The 27,538-nt window shown below is 36.0% G+C and overlaps 1 protein-coding gene across 2 annotated transcripts; it reads left to right on the top strand.

The window, feature by feature from the left end:
* Positions 1–103: 103 nt before the first annotated feature.
* Positions 104–26,590, top strand: LOC131853150 (gelsolin-like). 2 transcript variants are annotated; one of them, XM_059203970.1, is made up of 12 exons: positions 104–182; positions 7,347–7,461; positions 7,993–8,073; positions 9,728–9,802; positions 11,117–11,309; positions 15,154–15,269; positions 15,836–16,013; positions 16,758–16,858; positions 17,739–17,855; positions 20,879–20,947; positions 21,827–21,889; positions 26,463–26,590. In XM_059203970.1, exons 2-12 carry the CDS (start codon positions 7,348–7,350, stop codon positions 26,562–26,564), a joined length of 1,209 nt encoding a protein of 402 aa, XP_059059953.1. In that variant the 5' UTR covers positions 104–182; position 7,347; the 3' UTR covers positions 26,565–26,590. The 2 variants fall into 2 exon arrangements, with proteins under 2 accessions (XP_059059953.1, XP_059059954.1); XM_059203971.1 differs by lacking the exon at positions 104–182 and adding an exon at positions 3,684–3,757.
* The last annotated feature ends 948 nt before the right edge of the window (positions 26,591–27,538 follow it).

Raw genomic sequence — 27,538 nt, forward strand, 5'->3', positions numbered from 1 at the left:
TACACTAGTGTACATCATATCTGTGAGTTGACCTATGGCTCTATTTACTATATTTAATACATATATATACATATATATATATATCATAAACAATAATTGTGACAGTTGTGCTCTGTATTTGACACCCACATAGCGTGTTTTTAGTTATAATATTTCGAAGAAAGTGACCAAATATTTGCTAGGTGTGTTTTTTTATATACTGTTTTAAACTTGACGCGGTCATTATTTATACGTCTAATTAGTAAAAATCACGGGATCTTACCACGTTTTATATTTATTTGCCGAGTTCCCGATATTTCGGTAGTGTTTCTACAGCCATGATCACGGGTAAACTGAAGAGCAGCGGGTAGATGGAAAATGAAATCTTTTTATGGGCAGACATATGCGTCTACCTTCACACGTCTTCGTTTGTTGCTACTACTGGAACTCGCTCGATATTCATCTCGGCAAACTGTACTCACAGTATCTTTACGTATATTTAATACACTTATCGGTCGCGTTTTTTGTTTTTGTCTAATTAAACCAATCACTGGATTCCAGGCATTAGGTCTCACAGTATGAAAGTATGGGAGAAAGTGATAGAGAAGCGATTGCGTGATGAGACTAGTATCACCCAAAACCAGTTTGGATTTATGCCAGGCCGAAGTACCACAGATGCCATATTTGCACTGCGCCAGCTGTGTGAAAAATACAGACGTGCTCACAAGAACTTGCACATGGTGTTTGTGGACCTGGAAAAGGCGTACGATAAAGTACCCAGACCGGTTTGTGGTGGGCCCTGAAAGATAGACGAGTGCCAGTGAAGTATGTGGAGTTGATTCGTGCTATGTACAGTCAACCTCGTACATACGTTCGGTCGGCCGCGGGAAATACCAGCGAGTTCAGTGTGGCTGTAGGCTTGCATCAGGGGTCGGCTTTAAGCCCGTACCTCTTTTTGTTGATAATGGATGCCTTGACGTCGGAGATACAAGAAGAGGCACCCTGGTGCATGCGATTTGCAGATGACATTGTGCTCGTTGGTGAGGAGGAGCTGAGATACAGAGTAGATTGGCGATATGGCAGCAAAAGCTGGAAAGTGGTGGCTTAAAGATAAGTAATTCCAAAACGGAATACATGTTTTGCGACTTTGGCGGTCTTTCTGGCTCTGCAGCCATATCACTAAATGGAGTTCCATTACCGATCTGCTCCGATTTCCGGTATTTAGGTTCACTCCTCCAAAGCAATGGCGAATTAGACCGAACCATAAAGCACAGGATTAACTCAGGTTGGATGAAGTGGCGGCAGGTTACGGCGACGACGTGCGACTCACGAGTTCCCCTTAAACTTAAGGGCGAAATTTACAAGACCATGATCCGGCCTGCTATTTTGTATGGATCAGAGTGCTGGCCCATAAAGGCGACGGATGAGAGACGACTGCATGCAACTGAAATGCGAATGTTGAGATGGATGTGTGGTGTGACGAGGATAGACAAGATAAAGAATGAATACATCAGAGGAAGTATGAAAGTGGCACCGGTGTCAGAGAAGTTAAAGAGTAATCGTTTATCGTGGTATGGGCATGTAATGCGTAGGAATGAAGATCATATCCTAAGGACGGTGTTACATATGAATGTGGATGGTTATAAGGGTAGAGGAAGACCGAAAAAGAGATGGATGGACTGTGTGAAAGATGATATGGTGAGAAAGGGAGTAAATAACGGAATGACTGCGAACAGAGATGAATGGAAGAGAAAAACATATTACGCCGACCCCAAATAAATGGGATAAGGAAGAAGCAGATGACTGGATTCCAGGCATTAGAGAGCCTATAGCTGTCTTCTCGATTGAAATTTTTTGTTTTTTTATTAATATCTTGAGGTCGAAGACCAGCTCGAGACTCTAGAGGTTATATTATTATTTATTTCAGGCCACTAGGCCCATGTTATACATACCTTATAGACTAACATACATATGAAATAATATTTTAAAACTAATCTTAGATATAAAATTCTCGTGTCACAGTTTTCGTTCCCATACTCCTCCGAAACGGCTTGACCGATTCTCATGAAATTTTGTGAGCGTATTGAGTAGGTCTGAGGATCGGCCAACATCTATTTTTCATCCCCCTAAATGTTAGAGAGGTAGTCCACCCCTAAATTTTTTATTTTTATTTTAAGGCAAAACGTTTTCCGGGACAGCTAATATAATATATATTAGTAATCTATACATATAAATAAAATTGGAGTGTCTGTTTGTAATATTGATATAACCGTTTTATACTACATGCATATGAATATAAATACGGTACATACACCAAAATAACATTTTTTACAATTTTTATCTGTCTGTCTGTTTGTTCCGGCTAATATCTGAAATAGCTGGACCGATTTTGACGATTTTTTTTGGCAGGTATCCGATGTATTAAGGAGTAACTTAGGCTATTTTTATTTTAGAAAAATAAAGTTAAATTCCACGCGGACGAAGTCGCGGAAACAGCTTGTTTTTAATAAAAACTGTTTATTTGATAGAAAAAACATATTTTTTGTGGTACTTGAAGGTGTTAAAGCCTGTTGTTTGTAATATTGAAATAACCGGTTTTTACTACGTGCATATGAATATAAATACCAAAATGACATTTTTGTACAATTTTTGCCTGTCTGTCTGTTTGTTCCGGCTAATCTCTGAAATGGCTGGACCGATTTTTACTTTTATTTTAGAAAAATAAAGTTATATTCTACGCGGACGAAGTCGCGGGAAGAGCTAGTGATAAATGAAAATAATAGAGCGATGCTTGAAGACGTTTATTATAGCAGAGCACAGTGACAGAAGTAATATAAAACAATTGTATATAAAGAACTCTCATATTTTAAACATGGATAAACGTATATAAAATCTGCCAGTGACTCTCATTGTAGGTCTAACAATATATTAATACTAGATTTTTTTTTTTATGATAATGGAATGGTGCACCCGCCTGCGCTAACGGTTTACGCTGGCGGGGCACCAGTGGAGGATGATAAGATGAGCATGAGGTCAGGTCAGTTAGCCCATCGTGACAAATTCACCAAGAATTTGTCACGTCATCTGTTATAATATCAATTTAGATAATAAACAAAGGTTGTTTATAGCAATGGGCATTAAATAATACAATAATACTAAGAGATATATACCAGTTGAGTTTCTTGCCAGTTATTCTTAATTAAAGCTAGCTAGCTGGACTGTAGGCATTGTGGCAAAACGTAATAATTACAACGTAAGTGGCCGGAAGTACCTATAATATATGAATAAAAAAGAAACTTTACGAATTAATTAAAACATATCATGTAATAAGCAATACACTTATACAGCCTTGTATTAATTATAAATAAAATTAAATAACTTTTATTATAATTATTTTAAAATATAAACGTGTTAGCAATAAGCTCTAAGGTTTTATTAAATTAATTTAATAAATAATTCAATTTCATTGTAAATAATTTCATAAAAAAAGGACTTATATTGATTCAATTATATGAACAACTTTTACCAGTCAACCAAAAACCTTACATTTCTTTAACAAAGAACCCTAAAAACTCAATTAAATAATACCAGTCCACTTATAAAGATCCAATTAAGTAATAAAAACAATATTGACCCTACATGACCATATTCGACAACCATGTCCGAGTTACGATTGCGTCCATCTTGAATCTTGGCTAGTGCTTCCCGCGCTGTCATTGACTGCGCATGCGTATTACAGTGATTGTGTTGATAAATAAAATAATAACATTACATTAATGTAAGTAATATTTGTTATTAGTTTTTCTATAAAATGTTGATTTATTGAATTGATATTGAAATATTGGGGTTAGTATTAGAGAAATTGTGTTAAGATATATTAAAAACTAGTTTAGAATTGCCGTTCATTTTAGATAAATGACTAGTTTTCTTGTTACCTACATAAGTCTTGATCTCGTTACGGTTTAAAGATTTTGATTTTTGTGATAACTTTCAAAGTATTATATGTTGCTTTATCTTAACATATATATATTATTAGGTGTGATTCGCAACTTGGTCGGCTTGAAATTTACCTCTTTTTTATTAGAATAAATAAACTAAAATTAACCCAATCTTCTAACATTAGCTAACTGCGAATGTAAGTCCCGACAAAATTATTCCAGTCGTCTCAGAGATCAGCAAGATTAACAGACATACGAACAAAAATATTAAATTATTTATTTGATATTAATACTATAGCATGAGATTTTTCCAGAACCCAAGAAGGGTTAATAGTGTCTAACATATTGTTATAAAAATTTTCTTATAACTTTTACGGCTTACCCGTTAACAGGTTCCGGCATGACGTCGACTCCAAGGATGTCCCACCTGTATAAAATAAATAGAATAGAAATCCTTCATTCAAATAAACTTATTTTAAGCACTTTTGAATAATCATGACAATGTTTTTAATCTACCGCGCATTCGGAAAACTGTCTCATCACAAGAAACTTGCGTGTTACTCTTTCAAATAATCCTTGTAACTTTACATTTTTAAGTCGAAACGTGTAAATTCAAATTAACAACTAGCATTAATTTATTAGGGACAAATATGCATACACAATAAGACGAAATCAGTCGTAATGATTAGAGCAGACCAGTCCCTACAAGCAGCACTCGCTCACGAGTATGACGTATGAGTCAACCATCACTGCGCTCGACCATATTTTAGTATAAAATAAATAAAATTGAAGAGTTTGTTTGTAATTTCAAATTAACAACTCTCAACTAAATGCATATAAAAGTATATACAGTACGTACAACAAACAAAACAAAATATCTACCTATTTGCTCTTGCTAATCTCTAAGGGTCGGCAACGCGCACGTGACACCCCTGGTGTTTCAGGCGCCCATAGGCTACGGTAACCAATTACCATCAGATGGGCCGTATGTATGTTTAGTACACCACAGCGACTAAAATAGGTAAGACCGATGGTCATTCCAGAGGAATAAAGTGCCATTACCCTGTAATTTCACTGCCATATGTCATACTTCAACCGAAAAACATCTTACAAAGGAAAATAGGTAAAAATGTGTATATATATTTTTTATATTAAGTATTTTTAAGGCCTTGGAAACACCCTTCCAGCCAAATAATTACATACATGATACACATATAGCTTATCTAATAATTACTACTGTTAGAGCGTCCTTATGGTATTTAGGATGAAGTCATATATAATCTGATAAGTTTCAGGTTTTTGTAGTAGATGACAATTTTTTTTTCGGATCACTCTAATGCTGTTGGCCGCAGCTGGCCTTCACAGCTTCACCGGGCGATAGGGAGCGAGTGCAGATGGCAGTCCAAACCAGTGGAAGGACTTATAGAGTGGCTGAAGGCCAACTCCCGCCTGACGGATACGACTTTAGTCTGAGGGCACCGCTAGGAGTTCGAACCTCGGCTCAGGTCGTCGTAACTTCGATCCCCGTTTGAATTGGACGGGGGATCGATGTGAAGTGTAGATGACAAGAGCCGGTTTACTTCATCTATATTATACTAGCTGTGCTGTTCGCGACTTAGGGGCTGTTCAAGTATTACGTAAGCAGATTTAAAACAATTATTTACCCCTCATCCCCCGTTGTCAGCAATAGTAAGCAAAGCTCTTACCCCTCCCCCCATGCTTACGTAAACATTTCTCAATTAATGTATTGTTTTTTTAACAAAGACAATGTGAGGGTTGCCATTCGTGTAAAAAAGTAAATTACGACCGATGACGTAATCATCATACAGACTCCCCCACCCCCCTGTCATCCAAAATAAGCAAAGAAAAGACCCCCCGCCCCCCTATAGTGCTTACGTAATACTTGAACGGCCCCTTAGTTCGCGAGGAATATTATTTAGGATTAGGTACCTTCCTAATATTATTTATTATTTGTTGTACATTTGGAATGTACAACAAATAATAATGACGTAATAACATGTAACTAAATTCGAAAGAATCCACTAATGACGACTTAAATAAACAAAACAATGACCCAAATAAAGAAAACATACTATATTAAAATACTATATAATGTTTTCGTACGCAGTAAATTAGAAAGTAACGCAATTATATGGAACCCACATGAGTCAAAATATATACTCATGGTGGAGAAGCTCCAAAAAAAGTTTATACGATATGTATATCAAAGGCAGTACGGTTATAGAGTCACATACCCTAATATATATCCTACTATGTTTTTGTTGGGGATGGTGGGATATGACACACTCGAAGTAAGACGGAAGATTGCATTAATGGAATATGTACTCAAAGTCATGAGAGGTGAAAATGTAACCAAGCTGTATTGACATCGGAGTCCATAAGAGCGCCCAATAATTACGTACAAGCACGAAGACGAAAATTGTTTGATGTTCCATAGAGAAGAACAGAGCTGGCCAAACAGGCTCCTATTTCTCTGGCATTGAGTCTAGTCAACGATGTAGTTAGTGGCTTTCCAGATGTAGACATATTTACTTGTAATTTGCTGGAGTTTCGTATGATGGCAGTAGATTATTTATGTAGTATGTAAAATCTTAATTTTAATTAGGTATTATTTTTCTTTTGTTTCCTTGTGTGTATGTATGTATGTAATTAGTATTTATAATTGTGTGTATTTGTATACAATCTTCCTAAGCGTGCATATTGGGAGACTGTAAAGCTTACTTAGTATGACGTAAATAAATAAATAAATAAATATCGTCTACCATCTCTATGAGACGGTAACGCATTTTCGTGACCGAAGTATCGTAATACCCAACGTTATATAGAAGTGTCACTTCAAAAATCAAAATGTGTATTTCAGACTACGCAATTCTAGTCTTGGAAAATTAATGAAGCATGATTGAGATCATTGTCTGGATACGATAACAATCTATATATGAACAGGACAAACAAACAAAGAGAATATAAATCCAATTAGAGCATTAGCTATGTGTACAAGGTCACTGAGATTTAGTCATCATTACTCATTGCCTACGAGTTAAGTCATTGAACGTTTAAATTTTACCTTCCTTATAAAAACACTTTTATATACTACTAGCTGTACCCGCGAAATCGTCCGCGTAAAATGACTGAGCAAATAATGACAAAATATTTAATAATCTGACCCAATGAATGCCAAATAAAAAAGTTTCAAGCTTCTAACTTTAAAAATGACTATACTTACATACAATCCTTCATCACCCCTTTCAACCCCTTTCAACCCCTTACAACCCCTTACAACCCCCTTACAACCCTTTTTCGTATTAAAAAGTAGCCTATGTGTCCTATCTCAGGGTCTAGACTATCTGTGTACCGAGTGATTCGACCGGCAGACCAGGCAGTCAACTCAACTTGTGTTTTTCATTACAGAATGAGGGTGTTACACATTGTAGCGCTTGCAGCGCTGACTGTAGCGGTCAACTACCGCACCACTGTGAAGCAGCAGACAGAGATCACACCACAGATTACATCTCTCACCGACAAGGTAATTCACTAGTTTTCATCATCATCTGCTTCTTCCTTATCCCATTTATTTTGTAGTCGGCGTAATATTTTTATATTTCGGACTACTCTAATGCTGTTGTCTGCAGCTGGCCTTTACTTGCTTGCCTGGATTTGCTTGCTTGCTCGATATGTTTGCTTTGACGACCTCGGTGGTCTAGCGGTCTAGCACACCTTTACGTCCGATGGTCGCGGGTTCGATTCCTCGCACGGCATATATTTGTATTCATGAGTATGATTGTTTGTATCGGTCTGGGTGTTTTCTATGTATAATATGTATGTATTTATGGAAAAAAATCTATAATATATATATATGTATCAGTTATCTAGTATCCATAACACAAGATTTAGCTAGCTTGACTTAGGTCTAGATGTCGCTGTGTGAATTGTCCTGAGATAATTTTTAATATTATAAGCTCTTGTCTTGAAGGTTTCAATATCGTGTCTCAGTTCAGGTTTATAATATTAGTAAGATATATATATATATATTGATTATAGCATATTATGTTTTCAGGATGCCAGAAGAAAAGCATCTGTACATCCTCTGTTTGCTAACGCTGGACGCCAGGCTGGAGTTGAGGTCTGGAGAATAAAGGTATGTAGACTGGTAGAAATTATAATTAATTTTGTTTACTCACAGTCAAATTATCATCCAAATTTGAATTTAAAAATGAATCTGTATTATTGTAAACATGTACAACATTTATTTGGAAAGAATACGAGCTGAGTTTCTTGTCAGTTCTCATCTCGATATCATTCCGAACTGACGGTAGATTTGTCATATCATAAGAGTCTGTAATAGACCTACATGAATATAGATATTTTGAATTTGAATTTACTTACTAACTGACATCGTCCGTGTGGAATTATGTTAGATTCCACTTCTTTTTTTACAATTTACTTTTTGTATTACATAAATAAAAATTCAAATATAAAGTGACCTAAGTTAATCCTTATCTACATATAGTAGTGAATGTACAGGGAATTAATAAGTAAAGCAAAATGTTATTTTGGTGTATGTACCGTATTTATATTCATATGCATGTAGTAAAAAACGGTTATTTCAATATTACAAACAGACACTCCAATTTTATTTATATGTATGTATAGATATAGAGAATTAGTGTAGACCTTACCTTTTTACTAAACTGGACAATAGGGAAAAACTTGAATTACAAAAAACTTGACATTCATAAGCGGCTAAAATGTCCTACATGTATTAATGATTTCTGTTTTGATTTGTTTTGTTTATCTAGGAGTATAAAATATATTTTACAAGGTAATCTCTAGGAGAAGAATGCCCAGAATTTGATAACCTTATGTTGTGTAGATAACGACAGATAAGTTATGATCTCGCGTAAACCAAACCTAACAAATCATTTTATTTTACACTAGCTGTACTCGCGACGTCGTCCGCGTGGAAGTTAATGTTATTTTTCTAAAATAAATATAGCCTAAGTTACTCCTTATGACATCAGCTACCTGCCAAAAAAAGTCCCATCAAATACGGTCCAGCTATTTCAGAGATTAGCCGGAACAAACAGACAGACAGACAGACAAAATTGTAAAGAATTGTAAAAAATGATGTTTTAGTATGTGTACCGTATTTATATTTATGTGCATGAAAAATGGTAATGAAAAAATGGTTATTTCAATATTACAAACAAACACTCCAATTTTATTTATATGTATAGATATAAATTGACAGAAATTGTATACATTATCTATATATAGTCGCAGATTCGATTCCTCGCACGGCACAAACATTTGTTTACACGAGTACGATTGTTTGAATTGGTATGGGTGTTTTCTATTTATATTATGTATTTATTTACAAAAGGTATTTATACTAGTTGTCTAGTACTCATAACACAAGCTCTGCTTACCGTGGGACTAGATGGCGCTGTGTTAATTGTCCAGGGATATCCTTATTATAACGGTGGCTCTATACATCCTAATTTGAATTTAAAAATGATTCTGTATTATTGTAAACATTCACAAGCTCATTTGAAAAAAATACAAGCTGAGTTTCTTGTCAGTTCTCATCTCGGAATCATTCCGAACTGACGGTACATTTGACATATCATAAGAGTCTGTAATAGACCTACATGAATAAAGATATTTTCATTCTATTTGACGGTCGAGATACTATGAACTAAAATGTAATAAATTTTATCAATTTTTTATTTCTTTGTACGAGGCTAAATATTTTTAAGTTGGCAACCCTGATAGATAAATTGTTGTTCCAGGATTTCAATCCGGAAGTGGTATCACAGAGAGACTACGGCAAGTTCTACAAGGGAGACTCTTACATCATACTCAAGGTATAATATAACTTTTTAAACGAGCATTTAAAATTTAAAATCCTATGACGCAGTTTATTAAGTACTAGTTGACCCGCGCAACTTCGTCTGCATTTCATTTGCAATATTAGTGTGGTGGTGGTGGGGACCTTTTGCAATATTTTTCATTACAGCTCCGCTCCTATTGGTCGTAGCATAATGTTATATAACTTAAAGCCTTTCTCGACAAATCGACTATTCAACATAAATAAAATTTTTCAATTCGAACCAGTGGTTACTGAGATTAGCGCGTACAAACAAACAAATAAACTCTTCAGCTTTATAATATTAGTATAGATTCAGGACGTCCCAGGATACTACAAAAAATAGGACATGTCCTGGGAAAGCGGCAGGAAAGCACCACTCTACATCTGTTTTTTTTTGTAATGAATGATAATGTACTGGTGCACCCGCCTGCGCTAACGGTTTACGCTGGCGGGGCACCAGTGGAGGATGATAAGATGAGCATGAGCTCGGGTCAGTTAGCACATCGTGATAAATTCACCAGGAATTTATTACGATGGTTTCCAGAGCCGCGTGGAGGTTAACCTAACATTGTATATTGCTGGCAATTGTGTTTCTATCCTCATCATTAACAATCCCTTTAGAATTAAATGAAGGCAAACCACAATGCCATGACTACCTCAAATATTATTATTTAATTCTTATTATATAAAAAAAACTTCTATTCAAAAGAGCATCACACAAGTTTCTTGCTCATTCTTCTTGTAATGAGTCTGTATTCCAAATGAGTGGTAGAATAAAAAATCTTGACTATTCAAAGTGCTTATATTAAGTTTATTTGAATAAAGATTATTTCTATTTCAAGAAATAGTCCTACCATTTTGTGTGCTATCCGGTTAGTACGTCATAGTGTCGCCGGCCATTGAAGGTTATTATATCCGGATTTATGTTATACGAGTTTTTGCCCGCGGTTTCGCTTGCGTTTATTTATCCCCTTAGGGGTGGAATTTATCAAAATCCTTTCTTAGGGGATGCCTACGTCATAGTAGCTTTATGCAAGCAAAGTCTCAGCCCGATCGATTTAAAATTGACAAAGTTTCATACAAAATATTAATTTATTTATTCCCCATATTTAATCCCCTTGGGGGTAAAATTAATCTAAATCCTTTCTTAGCGGCTGCCTGCGTCATAACATCTACCTGCATGTCAAATTTCAGCCCGATCCGTCCAGTGGTTTGGGCTGTGCGTTGATAGATCACTATGTCAGTCACCTGTGAGTTGTATATTTTTTTATATATAATATAATTAATTAAATATGGTTTTCTTCACCAGACAACAGCGGATAAGAAGAATAAGCTGTCCTGGGACATATACTACTGGATAGGCAGTGAGTCCACGCAAGACGAGTCGGGGGCCGCGGCTATATACAGCGTCGGCCTCGATGACAAGTTCAACGGTGCTGCTGTACAGCACAGGGAGACACAAGGATATGAAAGCCAGCAATTCACGGCCTTATTCCCATCTGGTAAGTGTCTATTTTGCTTGTAATATATATATATATTGGGGATTTATTTAAAAGTAAATGTAACTGGCAGCCTTCAAATATGTGTGTTGCCATGTCGAACAAAAAAAAAGATAGTTGAAAAAAAAATTCAAAACAACAGAAACATTAGCACATTTTATTTTTGTTTCATTTCATATAAATATAATTTTAAATTTTAAATGTATCAACCATCCCTCAAATCCTCGATCAGGTTTAAAAAGTGAGTTTATAGAAAATATGCAATGTACAACCTTATTCTGATCTGATAAGTGTCTATTTTGCTTGCAATGTTACTAATATTATAAACGCGAAAGTTTCTCTATTTAGATGGATGTCTGTTTGTTATTATTTCACGCAAAAACTACTCGACTGATTTTGATGTAACTTTACAGTAATATAGTTTATGCATCAGAATAAAACATAGGCAATAAATATTATGTAAATTGGGCGAAATAAAATGATAAGTGCCAAGTAAGTGTGATGCAGACAAAGCTGCGCGAATCAGCTAGTAAATAATATGTATATGTATATAATTAGTGTATTTATTGTATTACAAAATAGGTCAATTCAATTAATGTATGTATGTACCCGTAATTATGTGTATTTTTTTATTACCTATAATGTTATCTAATATATATAACTCAAAGGTGACTGACATAGTGATCTATCAACGCACAGCCCAAACCACTGGACGGATCGGGCTGAAATTTGGCATGCAGGTAGATGTTATGACGTAGGCACCCGCTAAGAAAGGATTTTGATTAATTCTACCCCAAGGGAATAAAATAGGGGATGAAAGTTTGTATGAAACTTTGTCAATTTTAAACCGATCGGGCTGAGACTTTGCACGCATAAAGCTACTATGACGTAGGCATCCCCTAAGAAAGGATTTTGATAAATTCCACCCCTCATAAATTAACGCGAGCGAAGCCGCGGACAAAAGCTAGTTTTATTATAATTCTTTTAGCAGCATTCAAGTATCTCTGCAGCTCAAAGGTGTACTTTGATGTGTGACTGGGAGAGAATGCTGTAGCATTTGGTCCACCTTTTGTACCAATTCTAGTGGTCACAATAAAGCAAAATAAAATATATCTAGGTACACCTTGCGTTTTTCTTTTTTCGGATTACTCTAATGCTGTCGGCCGCAGCTGGCCTTTACAGCTTCACCGGACGATAGGGACGAGTGCAGATGGCACTCCAAACCACAGGAAGGACTAGTATTTACAATTCTTGCTTCTCAATACATTTATGAAAATAGCATCTATACCAGAAGGAATATAGACAATTTCAAAAGAGTTAGTGATTGCACCAATAAAAGCTTACGTAACAATAACAAACTGATTTTACCTAAATGTCGTTTGGCTAAAGTTAGTAATTCGTTTTATGGCAATTGCGTAAGGTTTTACAATAAAATACCAGAGTCTGTTATAAATCTACCAGAAAAAAGATTTAAATGTCAAATAAAACAGTTCCTTTGCAAAAAAGCTTACTTTAAAATTGAAGAATTCGTTAACGATAATAATGTTTTTATAGAAAAACTTTAAATCCATAGCACTGACAATATTATCTGATTACACTAATAATGAGTGCGTAGCGACTTCTATGTTGATTATCGCATGCCTCTTACTTGTTATACTGTAATTATTTATATAAAAAAAACATCTATTAAAAAGAGCAACACACAAATTTCTTGCTCATTCTTCTTGTGATGAATCTGCATTCTGAATGAGTGGTAGAATAAAAATATGACTATCAAAATATGACTATAAAAGTGCTTGTAATGAGTTTATTTCTATTATTTCTATTTCTATTTCTATTATTCCTATTTCTATTAAGATGATGAAACCTAACATGGTAGTACCATGTGACTACTTAGTTTAGTTTTATTAAGACCGAAGGAAGGTTTAAAAGCTGCGTAATTAAAAACTGTGTTAATTGCTACAATTGCGTACATCATCCTATTACTGAAGTATTGTATTGTGATATTCAATTGTTAATTGCTACAACTTCTGCTCTGAGTCGCAATAAAAACAATTGACCACAACTGCCTGTAATTGTTCACTTTAATTAAACTAAAAACATTAAATTAATAGAATAGAATAGAATAGAATAGAACATCATTTATTCAAATAAACTTACATTGAAGCACTTTTGAATAGTCATTACATTTTTTTTAATCTACCGCTCGTTCGGAAAGCTGTCTCATCACAAGAAGAACGAGCAAGAAACTTGCGTGTTGCTCTTTAAATAATTTTATTATTACTTTACATTTTTAAGTTTAAGTGTGTGAATACAAACCACCAATTAGCACTAATTCTATTAAATACTCAAATAGAAAAAATATTGAATATATAACCAACTGGTTAAACAATTAATAAGAGGAAATCAGTCATAGTGATTAGAGCAGACCAGTCCCTACAAGCAGCACCCGTTCACGAGTATGACGGATGAGCCAGCCATCACTGCGCTCGACCATATTTTAGGGAGCCCAATGACCCGCCCACCACGCCGCCACAAGTCTGGACATTTTAGTGAGCATGACTACTCAAAACACTAGACTACGTCAAAGCTACTTACAATTGCTATCTGATAGTTATAGTTTTCACATTTTACATAAGAATGCATGCGGCAATCAATACAAAAACCGCTACGCTTTCATATTTCTAAAATCAATCAATTAAATCAAGAAAGCAATGAGAAAATTAAATTAAAATCTCCTTGAACTTGTATGTAATAGAGAATAGATTGCACGTCTCTGCAAAAAAACATATTATCAATATTATAAACTCGAGTTTGAGAGTACTGAGTATGGATGGATGTTTGTTAGTCTTTTACGCAAAAACTACTAAACGGATTTCAATGAAACCTTACAGTAATATAGCTTATACATCAAAGTAATATATAGGCTATAAATTTCACGCGCATGAAACCGCGGGCAAAGCTAGTAGTTCATGAAACAAAATTGTAAAAAAAAACGACTTATAAGACAATCAAAACAACTGTGCACATAAAATTACTTTAAGTTTTATGAATTTACTAACTGTGCACGCGATTTCACTCGCGAAATTTATAGCCTATGTGTTATTCTGATATATAAGCTATATTACTGGAAAGTAATCAAAATCCGTCCAGTAGTTTTTGCGTGAACGAGTAACAAACATTGATGGATCCATACTCACAAACTTTCACGTTTATAATATTAACTTGCTTTTGCCCGCGGCTTCGCTCGCGTTTATTTATCCCCTTAGGTGTGGAATTTATTAAAATCCTTTCTTAGGGGATGCGTCTACGTCATATTAGATTTACACATGCAAAGTATCAGCCCGACCGGTTTAAAATTGACAAAGTTTCATACAAACTTTCATCCTCTATTTTATCCCCTTGGGGGTAGAATTAATCAAAATCCTTTCTTAGCGGATGCCTACGTCATAACATCTACCTGCATGCCAAATTTCAGCCTGATCCGTCCAGTGGTTTGGGCTGTGCGTTGAGTATATCTAAATATATATAACTCAATGGTGACTGTTGAGTTATATATATTTAGATAACAAGCTTTTTTACATTAAGGCCTCCGGTGATAATGAGCATTGTAGCTTCGGCTGCAGCAATACACCGAGTTCTTTTAGCTATTAGCTAATAAAAAAAAAAAACTTGACGTTCACAAGCGGCTAAAATATCCTACATTAATAAATAATCTTTGAAATATTTAAAAGATGGCCTTTTTTCTTCCAATGGTCGCGGGTTCGATTCTTCGCACGCGAACATTTGCCTTCATGAATGTATTGAGTCCACATTACTAACAATTCACTTCCCCCTTTTCATCCAGGTGTACAATACCAGAATGGCGGATACCCTACAGCATTCCGTCACGTGACCACCAATGCTGGAGCCGAGAAGCGCCTCATCCAAGTCAAGGGCAGGAGAAACGTACGGGTTCGCCAAGTGAGTGTATTAGCTGATCAGATTATTACATAGCCCAAAAATCCAGAACTTTCCAGGCCCAAAACATATAATAATGGGATTGTCCATTTGACCCCACCGATCGATCCCCCGTCCAATTCAACCGGGGATCGAAATTACGACGGCCTGAGCCGAGGTTCGAACCCTAGTGGTGCCCTCAGACTAAAGTCGTATCTGTCGGGCAGGAGTTGGCCTTCAGCCGCTCCATAAGTCCTTATAACGTCTGGTGAAGCTGTAAAGGCCAGCTACGGCCAACAGCATTAGAGTAGTCCAAAAAAAAAAAAGTAAGACTTGAAAGGGGGGGCGAAAATAGTTTGGTAAAAATCACGAAAATATCACAAGGAGAAGGGGGAGTGTGGAGATATCACGTGTATCTACTTTTATGGCAATCAAAAACAACCTGCAACCCAGTGTAGACATTTTTATCATGGTCCTTAATCTATATATATATAAAAATGAATGCTGTTCGTTACTCTCACTGAACGGAACGGCTGAACCGCACGCATGTCCAATACACTGAACATTATATTTATTATATACACCTTCAGGTGGACCCGAGCATCTCGTCAATGAACAAAGGCGACTGCTTCATCCTGGATGTGGATCATGACGTTTATATATATGTGGGCCCCAACTCCAGGAATGTGGAGAAGCTGAAGGCGGTCTCTGTTGCTAACCAGATCAGAGATCAAGACCATGTGGGTCGAGCTCGGGTTGAAACCATAGGTATGTATTTTTGTTTTAGTGTACTCCGATCGATCCCCCGTCTAATTCAAATGGGATCGAAATTATGACGGCCTGAGCCGAGGTTCGAACCCCTAACGGTGCCCTCAGACCGAAGTCTTATCCGTCAGGCGGGAGTTGTCCTTCAGCCGCTCCAGACGTCCTTCCTTTGGTTTGGAGTGCCATCTGCACTCGCCCCCTATCGTCAGTTGAAGCTGTAAAGGCCAGCTGCGGCCAACAGCAGAGTAGTCCGAAAATAAAATGTAGTTTTAACATACCAGCTGACCCGCTATACTAAAGTACGTGTAGTTTTTGCGTGAAAGAATATTCCATCCAAAAATTGGATGTCTTTTTGATGTATCGTATGATACGATACATCAAAAAGACATCCATCCATCCATACTCACAAACTTTCGCGTTTATTATATTAGTAAGATGTATCATAACAATAATAATCTCAGGACAATTCACACAGCGCCATCTAGATCCAAGTTAAGCTAGCTAAAGCTCGTGTTATGGGCATTAGACAACTGATATAAACACATAGATTTGTTTCATAAATACATACATATTATACATAGAAAACATCCTGACCGACACAAATAATCATACTCATGAATACAAATGTTTGTGTCAAGGAATCGACCCCGCGACCATCGGAATTGAGGTGGTATGTTACACCACTAGACCACCGAGGCTATCAAATAATAAACGAAAGTTTATCTATAACTAAGATCCCCTTTTCAGACCAATACTCCAGCGACGTGGATGTTCAGAAGTTCTTCACTGCTCTTGGCTCCGGTGCTAAGGACAGCGTGCCTGACGCCACCGCCGGTGGTGATGACCAGGTAATCATCACCTAGTTGGATTGTTCTTGATTTATTTTATTGGGGGAGTTTGGGCTATCGTCAGGTGCTAAGACCTGTAGCACTGCGACTTATGTAGATCTATTGTGCTCGCCCTTTCTCAGAATTCGCTACCTAGACCCGTCAGGGACAAGAATTGAAGGATATTCTTAGCTGCGATGGTTTTTATTTCCTCAGGATAGAGTGTAAATTTTCCAAAGGAGATATTTCGTTTATGCATGAGAGGGCTACAACCACATACGATGTGTAGTGGCGTTTCCTCTTCTGCTCGGAAAAATCTACAGATGTTTAGCTAAGGCCTAATTTCGCCATGTGGTTATTCAAAAAACAACATTGGCGGTGATCTACCAAGATATTTTAGATCAAAACTAACAATATATTGATGGAAGATAGTCGAAATATTATTCAATAATGTTGAATATTTTTTGGTTTTTTAATAATCGAGTTAAATATTATGTTTATGGGGCCGAAAACCTGGCCGTTTTTTTTTCGGACTTTCTAATGCTGTTGGTCGCAGCTAGCCTTTACAACTTCACCGGACGATAGCGGGCGAGTGCAGATGGCACTCCAAACCACAGGAAGGACTTATGGAGTGGCTGAAGGACAACTCCCGCTTGACGGATACGACTTTATTGTGATATCGCTAGGGGTTCGAACCTCGGCTCAGACCGACGTAATTTCTATCCCCGTTTGTATTGAACGGGGGATCGGAGATCTACATCTGTAACATTTCTACTTCCAGAGCTCCTTTAGTCATCGCTAGGGGTTCGAACCTCGGCTCAGGCCATCATAATTTCGATCCCCGTTTGAATTGGAAGGGGGATCAATCATAGATCTACATCTGTATTATTTTTACTTCCAGAGCTTCGAGAGGAACGAAGAACAGAATGTAATTTTAACTGAAGTGTCCGACAGCAGCGGGAAATTGGTAGCGACACCCGTGTCGAGACCATTCCGACAGGAACAACTCAAAAAGCAGGTAACTGTAACTGTAAAATTGACACACCTGTACATATAAATATATATAGGCTGTATCAATCAGCTGGTATATATACATATCTATAGGGAGTACCAATCAGCTGATATATATACATATCTGTAGGGTGTACCAATCAGCTGGTATATATACATGTCTATAGGGTGTACCAATCAGCTGGTATATATACATGTCTATAGGGTGTACCAATCAGCTGATTTATATACATATCTATAGGGCGTACCAATCAGCTGATATATATATACATATCTATAGGGAGTACCAATCAGCTGATATATATACATATCTATAGGGTGTACCAATCAGCTGGTTGTTAGCACATAAATCCTCTTTTGGAATAAAAGCCATAAAATAATTGTAATTAAATCTAAATAAAAACTTCTTTTCTTTCTGTCAACACGGTCTATCATTTATTATTAATATTATTGATTTTAAATGCATTATAAATAGATCACAGTTAGAAACACAAATAAAATTGGTGCCAAAATCCATATAATAAAATGATTAATCTATCAGTGCAAGGATCAACAGTTGACCTCAAGAGACTTCGTTTGTTGTAAGGCAACCATTACCCGGTTGGAAACGTTTCTCTCATCAGGGGTTGACACAGAATCAAATAATGACATCTCCGTATGGGTATTTTAGAGGATGCTTATAAAAAATATACCGCTATTAATACGGACATCATGTAACACGATCCTGATGATGATGAGGATGAAGTTCGTATGGAGGAACGGTATTTTGAATTATGTGCTGCATTAAATCATCACACCAAATCTATTCCATCAACAATTTCATCATCAATATCAAAGTTGCCGCCTATAGAAATTAAAGTTTTTGATGGTAAAGAACTTTCCGAGTATATACCTTTCATCGAGATCTTCACTGCTGTCATCCACAAAGACCATAATCTCCGTGACATACAAAAGTTAATATATCTGAAGAAATATCTACGCATCGAGCCACTCTCTACAATTGAAATTACCTCTTTGCAACGATTCATACCAAAATGCGCTGCTCCTTTTGAAGAATATGTATAATAATCCGTTCTTATTAGTAAGTAATCATATAAATAGTTTGTTACATATAAATCCATTTCATAGAGGTACCGCATGTAATTACAGAAATATAATTGTTAAGGTTAAACAAAAGTAGATAGATAGATAGATAGAATATACTTTATTTGCAACGTACAGTAAAGAAGAAGCACAAACAATATAACAAAAGACACATGTATCGTTACAAAAGTAGCAGGTTTAAAAAATTTAAACGAGCCCACAGAATACTGGGACTTATTACTAGTTAATATTATTTGTAGAAAAATTGATCCGTTTACAGTCAAATTCTATCACTGCGACAGAGACCACACTGTCGAAACCCACAATATCGGATATTTTGTTGTTTTTAGATAAAAGAGCCATGGCTCTCGAATCATGTGGATTAGAACCACCTGAAAATAAATATGTAAATAATTATGTACAGTCATCAGAAAAAAAAAAATTAACATTATTTGCAAGTTATGTTCTCAAAGTCATACGCTTTATAACTGTCCTAAGTTCATAAACGTGTTGATTTTGTAAATAATAATAATATTTGTAAAATATGTTTATTTTCACATGGTGGTAAGTGTAAATAATATATTCTTTATTGCACTTTTAAATACAGTGGTAAACTTAAACATATACAAAGTGAGCAAACGTGGACTTATCTCTAAGAGAGATCTCTACCAGTCAACCCAACAATGTGGCAACAATAGCTAGTGGTGAGTAGGTAACACCTGTGCAATTAACACTATTATGTTGAAATGTCCAAAAGTTGAGAAAAATAAAACATTTAAAATTCAATAAATATGAGAATGCAATAGTCAAGGTTTATTGGAGGCGAAAAAAGAAAGTTTTAACGAATCCTTCCCCGAGCATATACATATGTAGTGAGACTGTTTTCAAAGAGTCAGTTAGTTCGATAAAAAAGTGTTTTGATATAAAATTGTCATTAATAACAAACATTGATAGTATTAATTCTGCAGATTCGTTTGTTTTAGCTTTGCAACGTTTGTGTCACTTAGAAAAGATATTCAGTAGTAATACATTATATTATAACCTGTTTTGTGATTTAATAAATAAATATTTAAATTTAGATTCCGAAAAAGTTGTGAACCATTGTACGAATAAATAAACTACCCTATCATGGAGTTTTACGTTTAAATATGATTACAAATAAACTACTTGCTGCATTTTATGGAAGTAGAAGAAAAAACTATTCTTCTCACAGCATTAATTATATCCAATGGTTCACCACTAGCTCTCACTAGCTGTTGGGTAAGATAATCAGAAATGTATACATCAAAAGTTGTACTTTTACCGACCAGGATTTAAGTTGTTATTAATATTAAGATTTATTATTCATATTAAGCTAATTATTGTATTTTAATAATTATAATGTTCTTGTATATTTTGCCCTCGCCAATATGTTAGCACATGAAACCTCTTTTTGTATAAAAGCCATAAAATAATTGTAATTAAAAATAAAATAAAAACTTCTTTTCTTCCTGTCAACACGGTCTATCATTTATTATTAATTTTACTGATTTTAATGCATTATAAATACAGTTAGAAACACTAACACTGGTATATATACATATCTATAGGGTGTACCAATCAGCTGGTATATATATGCATATCTATAGGGTGTACCAATCAGCTGGTATATATGCATATCTATAGGTGTACCAATCAGCTGGTATATATGCATATCTATAGGGTGTACCAATCAGCTGATATATATACATATCTATAGGGTGTATCAATCAGCTGGTATATATACATATCTATAGGGTGTATCAATTTCTTAGTGAATTCGTCCGAGCGGAATGTAACTTTTTTTAATAAAAGCTTAGCAATAAGGCCGCCTTTTGAACTTGTATATTTTATACCCTTCGGTGGAGTGATAGACTTGTCTTTGCGGGTGAAAATCACAAAGTTATTATTATATTATTTCTTTCTAAGGACGTGTACATATTGGACACCATCAGCGGGGGCGTGTACGTGTGGGTCGGGAAACAATCCTCAGAGAGGGTAAGTTATATTTACTTACTCTATAATTTTTTAGATACGATTTATTTTTAATAATAATACTTATAATAACCGCCTATACTAATGATCTACTACATTACATTAGTAATACTATAAGTTAAAATATTAGGACGATCTGCAATATTCTTTTTTTTTTTGGTTCGTTTATCGTTTATCGGAAAGGCAAAGGGAACTGTGCCCATACAGCCATGTATGCAGATTTTGATATTCCTAATTTTCTTAGTTTATTTTATTTTTTGAATTTTTGATAATACCATGTTGATGTTTTTAAATACTTAGTATATTGTATATGCCTTGATTTGTTCATTAATGTAGTTGTACAGTGCAAAAAATGTTCTTGAGTCTCCTAATAATTCCTGAAGTGATCGCGGGACATGTCCCACAAGCAATTTCCCGGACAGAACTCGCTTCAAAAAAAATCCTAAGACATCGGAACATACACTCCCCAAGCCCCAAAACTTTCCTACACAACGAGCGACTACCCATACCCATCCGGACGACTCACCACAGTAAAGACCACACCCCGCGCTCCCGCCACATTTTTACTTCACTACACTTTTTTTTTTTTCACTACACAAGTGTCAACATACAGACAACGGCTAAGTCACAAAGTCTAAACATACTGACAACGGCTGTATGTTTAGACTATTTGCCTTTTCTATATAAATAAAAATAAAAAATAAAAAAAATGTGGCGGGAGCGCGGGGTGTCTTTACTGTGGTGGGTACTCTCACAATCGTTTTGGTATTTTAGTTCTATTTACGTTTTTCAGATATGTTCTACTATAACATAATTTCTCTTTTCCCTACCAATATTCAATTTTCGCGCCAAAATTGACATTTCTTTTTTTTTTTTTTGCAGGAAAAAACTGAAGCTTTGACAAAGGCCCAACAGGTTATAACATCAAAGAGCTATCCGTCTTGGGTATGTTTCCATATATAATTATTTTTGTTTTTTACTGCTTATCCGATCGCTGGTTCGATTCCTCGCACGAGACAAACATTTGTATTCATGAGTATGATTATTTGTATCGGTCTGGGTGTTTTCTATATATAATATATATGTATTTACGAAAAAAATATATCTATGTATTTGTATCAGCTGTCTAGTACCCATAACACAAGCTCTGCTTAACGTGGAACTAGATGGCATTGTGTAAATTGTCCAGGGTTATTTATTTATTTATTTCTGTTGTCTAGTAACCATAACACAAGCTCTGCTTACCGTGGGACTAGATGGCGCTGTGTTAATTGTCCAGGGGTATTAATTTATTTATATCAGTTGTCTAGTACCCATAACACAAGCTCTGCTTACCGTGGGACTAGATGGCGCTGTGTTAATTGTCCAGGGTTATTTATTTATTTATATCAGTTGTCTAGTACCCATAACACAAGCTCTGCTTACCGTGGGACTAGATCATCATCTGCTTCTTCCTTATCCCATTTATTTGGGGTCGGCGTAATATGTTTTTCGCTTCCATTCATCCCTGTTCGCAGTCATCGCGTTATTTACTTCCTTTCTTACCATATCATCTTTCACACAGTCCATCCATCTCTTTTTTGGCCTTCCTCTGCCCTTATAACCATCCACATTCATTTGTAACATCTTTCTTAAAATATTATCTTCGTTCCTACGCATTACATGTCCATACCATGATAGACGATTACTCTTCAACCTCTCTGACACCGGTGCCACTTTCATACTTCCTCTAATGTATTCATTCTTTATCTTATCCATTCTTGTCACACCACACATCCACCTCAACATTCTCATTTCAGTTGCATGCAGTCGTCTTTCATCCGTCGCCTTTACGGGCCAGCACTCTGATCCATACAAGACAGCAGGCCGGATCATGGTCTTGTAAATTTTCCCCTTAAGCTTAAGGGGAACACGCGAGTCACACGTCGTTGCCGTAACCTGCCGCCACTTCATCCATCCTGCGTTAATTCTATGCTTTATGGCCCTGTCTAATTCACCATTGCTTTGGAGGAGAGAACCTAGATACCGGAAATCGGAGCAAATCGGTAATGGAGCACCATTTAGTGATATGGCTGCAGAGCCGGAAAGACCGCCAAAATCACAAAACATGTATTCCGTTTTGGAAACACTAATTTTTAAGCCCCCACTTTCCAGCTTTTGCTGCCACATCGCCAATCTACTCTGTATCCCAGCCCCCTCCTCACCAACGAGCACAATGTCATCTGCAAATAGTATGCACCAGGGTGCCTCTTCTTGTATCTCCGACGTCAAGGCATCCATTATCAACAAAAAGAGGTACGGGCTTAAAGCCGATCCCTGATGCAAGCCTACAGCCACACTGAACTCGCTGGTGTTTCCAGCGGCCGACCGCACATATGTACGAGGTTGACTGTACATAGCACGAATTAACTCCACATACTTCACTGGCACTCCTCTATCTTTCAAGGCCCACCACAAAACCGGTCGGGGTACTTTATCGTACGCCTTTTCCAGGTCGACAAACACCATGTGCAAGTTCTTGTGAGCACGTCTGTATTTTTCACACAGCTGACGCAGTGAAAATATGGCATCTGTGGTACTTCGGCCTGGCATAAATCCAAACTGGTTTTGGGTGATATCCGTCTCTTCAATCGCAATCGCTTCTCTATCACTTTCTCCCATACTTTCATACTGTGCGACATTAGCTTTATTCCCCGATAATTATTGCAATCCTGTACATCACCCTTATTCTTAAAAATGGGCACTAGTGAGCTATTGCACCATTCCTCAGGGATCGCCACTTCTTGCAATAATTTATTAAAGAATAAAGCCAGCCACCTGCAGCCATCATCTCCTAATAATTTCCATACTTCTACTGGTATACCATCTGGCCCGACTGCTTTCCCATTCTTCATACTTTTCACTGCTTTTCTTACTTCATCCATACTAATCTCATTCACTACACCAATGTTTACTGAGACATCTTTGAGAGCATCATCCCACACATTTTCTTCATTCATAAGTTTATTGAAATATCCCTTCCAACGTGCTTTTATGTCATCATCTTTCAACAAAATTTGTCCTGTATCATCTTTTATACATTTTACATGCTTCATATCTTTCGCTCTTTCTTCTCTCATTTTGGTTATCCGGTATAGTTCTTTTTGGCCACTAGGGTCATCAAGTGACCTATATATTTTATCTAGGGCTCTTGTTCTGGCTATTGCAACTACTTTTTTTGCTTCCTTTTTAAATTTTTTATACATTATCATTCTCTGTAGGTACCTTTTGCCCATCTTTGTAAGGATTCTTCTTTTCTTTTAATATTTTTTGTACTTCTTCACTCCACCACCATGTATCCTTATCTATTATACACTTTCCCTTACTTTCTCCAAAGACCTGCTTTGCTACCATTCTTATACAATGTGCTATTTCATCCCAACATTCATTTACTGTTTTTCCTTTCATGTCTTTCATACTAATCATTTTATCTACAACTTCTTTCTTGAATCTGCTTGCATACTCGTTTTTTTCTATCATTCGCCATTTAGTTCTAGGTGGGGGGCATTTCCTATTTTTATTTATCTGTACTTTAATTTTTATTTCTATTAGTAATAGTCTGTGTTGTGTAACTAGATCTTCCCCCGGCAGCACTTTACAGTCTTTCACAGTCCATACCGTGGGACTAGATGGCGCTGTGTTAATTGTCCAGGGTTATTTATTTATTTATATCAGTTGTCTAGTACCCATAACACAAGCTCTGCTTACTGTGGGACTAGATGGCGCTGTGTTAATTGTCCAGGGTTATTTATTTATTTATATCAGTTGTCTAGTACCCATAACACAAGCTCTGCTTACCGTGGGACTAGATGGCGCTGTGTTAATTGTCCAGGGTTATTTATTTATTTATATCAGTTGTCTAGTAACCATAACACAAGCTCTGCTTACCGTGGGACTAGATGGCGCTGTGTTAATTGTCCAGGGTTTTTTATTTATTTATATCAGTTGTCTAGTACCCATAACACAAGCTCTGCTTACCGTGGGACTAGATGGCGCTGTGTTAATTGTCGAGGGTTATTTATTTATTTATATCAGTTGTCTAGTACCCATAACACAAGCTCTGCTTACCGTGGGACTAGATGGCGCTGTGTTAATTGTCCAGGGATATTTATTTATTTATATCAGTTGTCTAGTACCCATAACACAATTTCTGCTTACCGTGGGACTAGATGGCGCTGTGTTAATTGTTCAGGGTTATTTATTTATTTATATCAGTTGTCTAGTACCCATAACACAAACTCTGCTTAGCTTGGGACTAGATAGCGCTGTGTTAATTGTCCAGGGTTATTTATTTATTTATATCAGTTGTCTAGTACCCATAACACAAGCTCTGTTTACTGTGGGACTAGATGGCGCTGTGTTAATTGTCCAGGGTTATTTATTTATTTAGATCAGTTGTCTAGTACCCATAACACAAGCTCTGCTTACCGTGGGACTAGATGGCGCTGTGTTAATTGTCGAGGGTTATTTATTTATTTATATCAGTTGTCTAGTACCCATAACACAAGCTCTGCTTACCGTGGGACTAGATGGCGCTGTGTTAATTGTCCAGGGATATTTATTTATTTATATCAGTTGTCTAGTACCCATAACACAAGCTCTGCTTACCGTGGGACTAGATGGCGCTGTGTTAATTGTCCAGGGTTATTTATTTATTTATATCAGTTGTCTAGTACCCATAACACTAGCTCTGCTTACAGTGGGACTAGATGGCGCTGTGTTAATTGTCCAGGGTTATTATTATTTATTTAATGTAATTAGAATGTCAAATAATCTCAATACCAATTTAGTGGTAAATGGTAAACGGTTTTTTTTTCATTTACGAGAAAGGAATAATGCACCCGCCTGTGCTAACGGTACCTACATATACGCTGGCGGGGCACCAGTGGAGGATGATAAGATGAGCATGAGGTCAGGGCAGTTATGTCGTGGCAAAACCACTAAGAACTTATCAAGATGGTTTCCCTATAGTATAACCATATATATAAATAATATAAGTAGATTTTTTTAATTGTTCTACGTGTGTATGTATGTATGTGTATATGTATATATGTAATATACATATATATGTAAAATGTAGCTTGGTAAATGTGTAAATGTAATAATGGTTGTCAAGAAATGTTTTTCTTTCTTTCTTTCCTATAGGAAGCCCTCATTACTAATGATCTACATCATTACTGATGAGGCCTTACAAACCCATTGCTAGCACCGTACCATGTCAAGTCGATCTCCACGCGGATCCCCCTGGAAACTGTCGTGATAAATTCTTAGTGAATTTATCACGATGGGTTAACTGACTTGACTGCTCATCTTATCCTCCACTGGTGCCCCGCCAGCGTATACCGTTAGCGCAGGCGGGTGCACCATTCCATTATCATCCAGTCAGACATGGCATATTGTTAGGAGTGGGTGTACTACTCCCATTACTAATAATCCCTCCTCTATATGTACATATATATATATATATTAAATTTTGCAGGTGAAAGTAACCCGTATACCTCAGGGAACAGAGCCAGCTATATTCAAACAGTACTTCACCACGTGGAGAGATGTCAACATGTCGCATTCTAGAGTCATCTAGTCATGTTTGACTTACTGGTTAAAAATATTGTAAGTAATTTCAACACTATTAACAAAATAACAATAATCTCAGGAGATTATAAAAAAATCACGCTTATATTTGAGAAATACTGGAATATTCTACAGTGGAGAGGAATAAAATATAATATATAATTCTAATTCAAAAATCATTTATTCATGTAGGACATTTTAGCCGGTTATTAACGTCAAGTTTTTACGTTATAATTTTTTTCCCTACCGTCCAGTTCAATATTCTACATATATATATTTATAATTATATTATATATATCACTAATAATCTACATATTTCCTAATATATCACAATAAATTCAAATTCAAAATTCATTTATTCATGTAGGACATTTTAGCCGCTTATGAACGTCAAATTTTTACATTATAATTTAATATTAAGTCATCATCATCATCATCATCATCATCATCATCATCATCATCATCATCATCATCATCATCATCATCATCATCTGCTTCTTCCTTATCCCATTTATTTGGGGTCGGCGTAATATGTTTTTCTCTTCCATTCATCTCTGTTCGCAGTCATTCCGTTATTTACTCCATTTCTTACTATATCATCTTTCACACAGTCCATCCATCTCTTTTTCGGTCTTACTCTACCCTTATAACCATCCACATTCATATGTAGAATTTAATATTAAGTATTAACTAATAATATATATGCTAGCTGATCCCACATGTGTTGTTTTGTCATATACATTAATCGCCGTTAAAAAATAGGGGTTGATGGTAGAAGGGTGAAAATCTAGGGTACTGGATTTTTTTATAATTAAAAAAAAAACAATAAATAAAAAAAAATATTAAAAATTACATCACCTTATCAGATAAGGCTATGAAAAGTAGATAGTAGCCTATTCTTAGACTGAATATTCATAAAAATCGGTGAAACCGACTGATTAGGTTGTTAATAGCGCTTTGTAATTTGTACTAGAATTTTATATA

This window comes from Achroia grisella, unplaced genomic scaffold (genome assembly GCF_030625045.1).
Source record: "Achroia grisella isolate CSIRO2021 unplaced genomic scaffold, CSIRO_AGI_Agris_v1 utg8885, whole genome shotgun sequence".
Lineage (NCBI taxonomy): Eukaryota > Metazoa > Arthropoda > Insecta > Lepidoptera > Pyralidae > Achroia > Achroia grisella.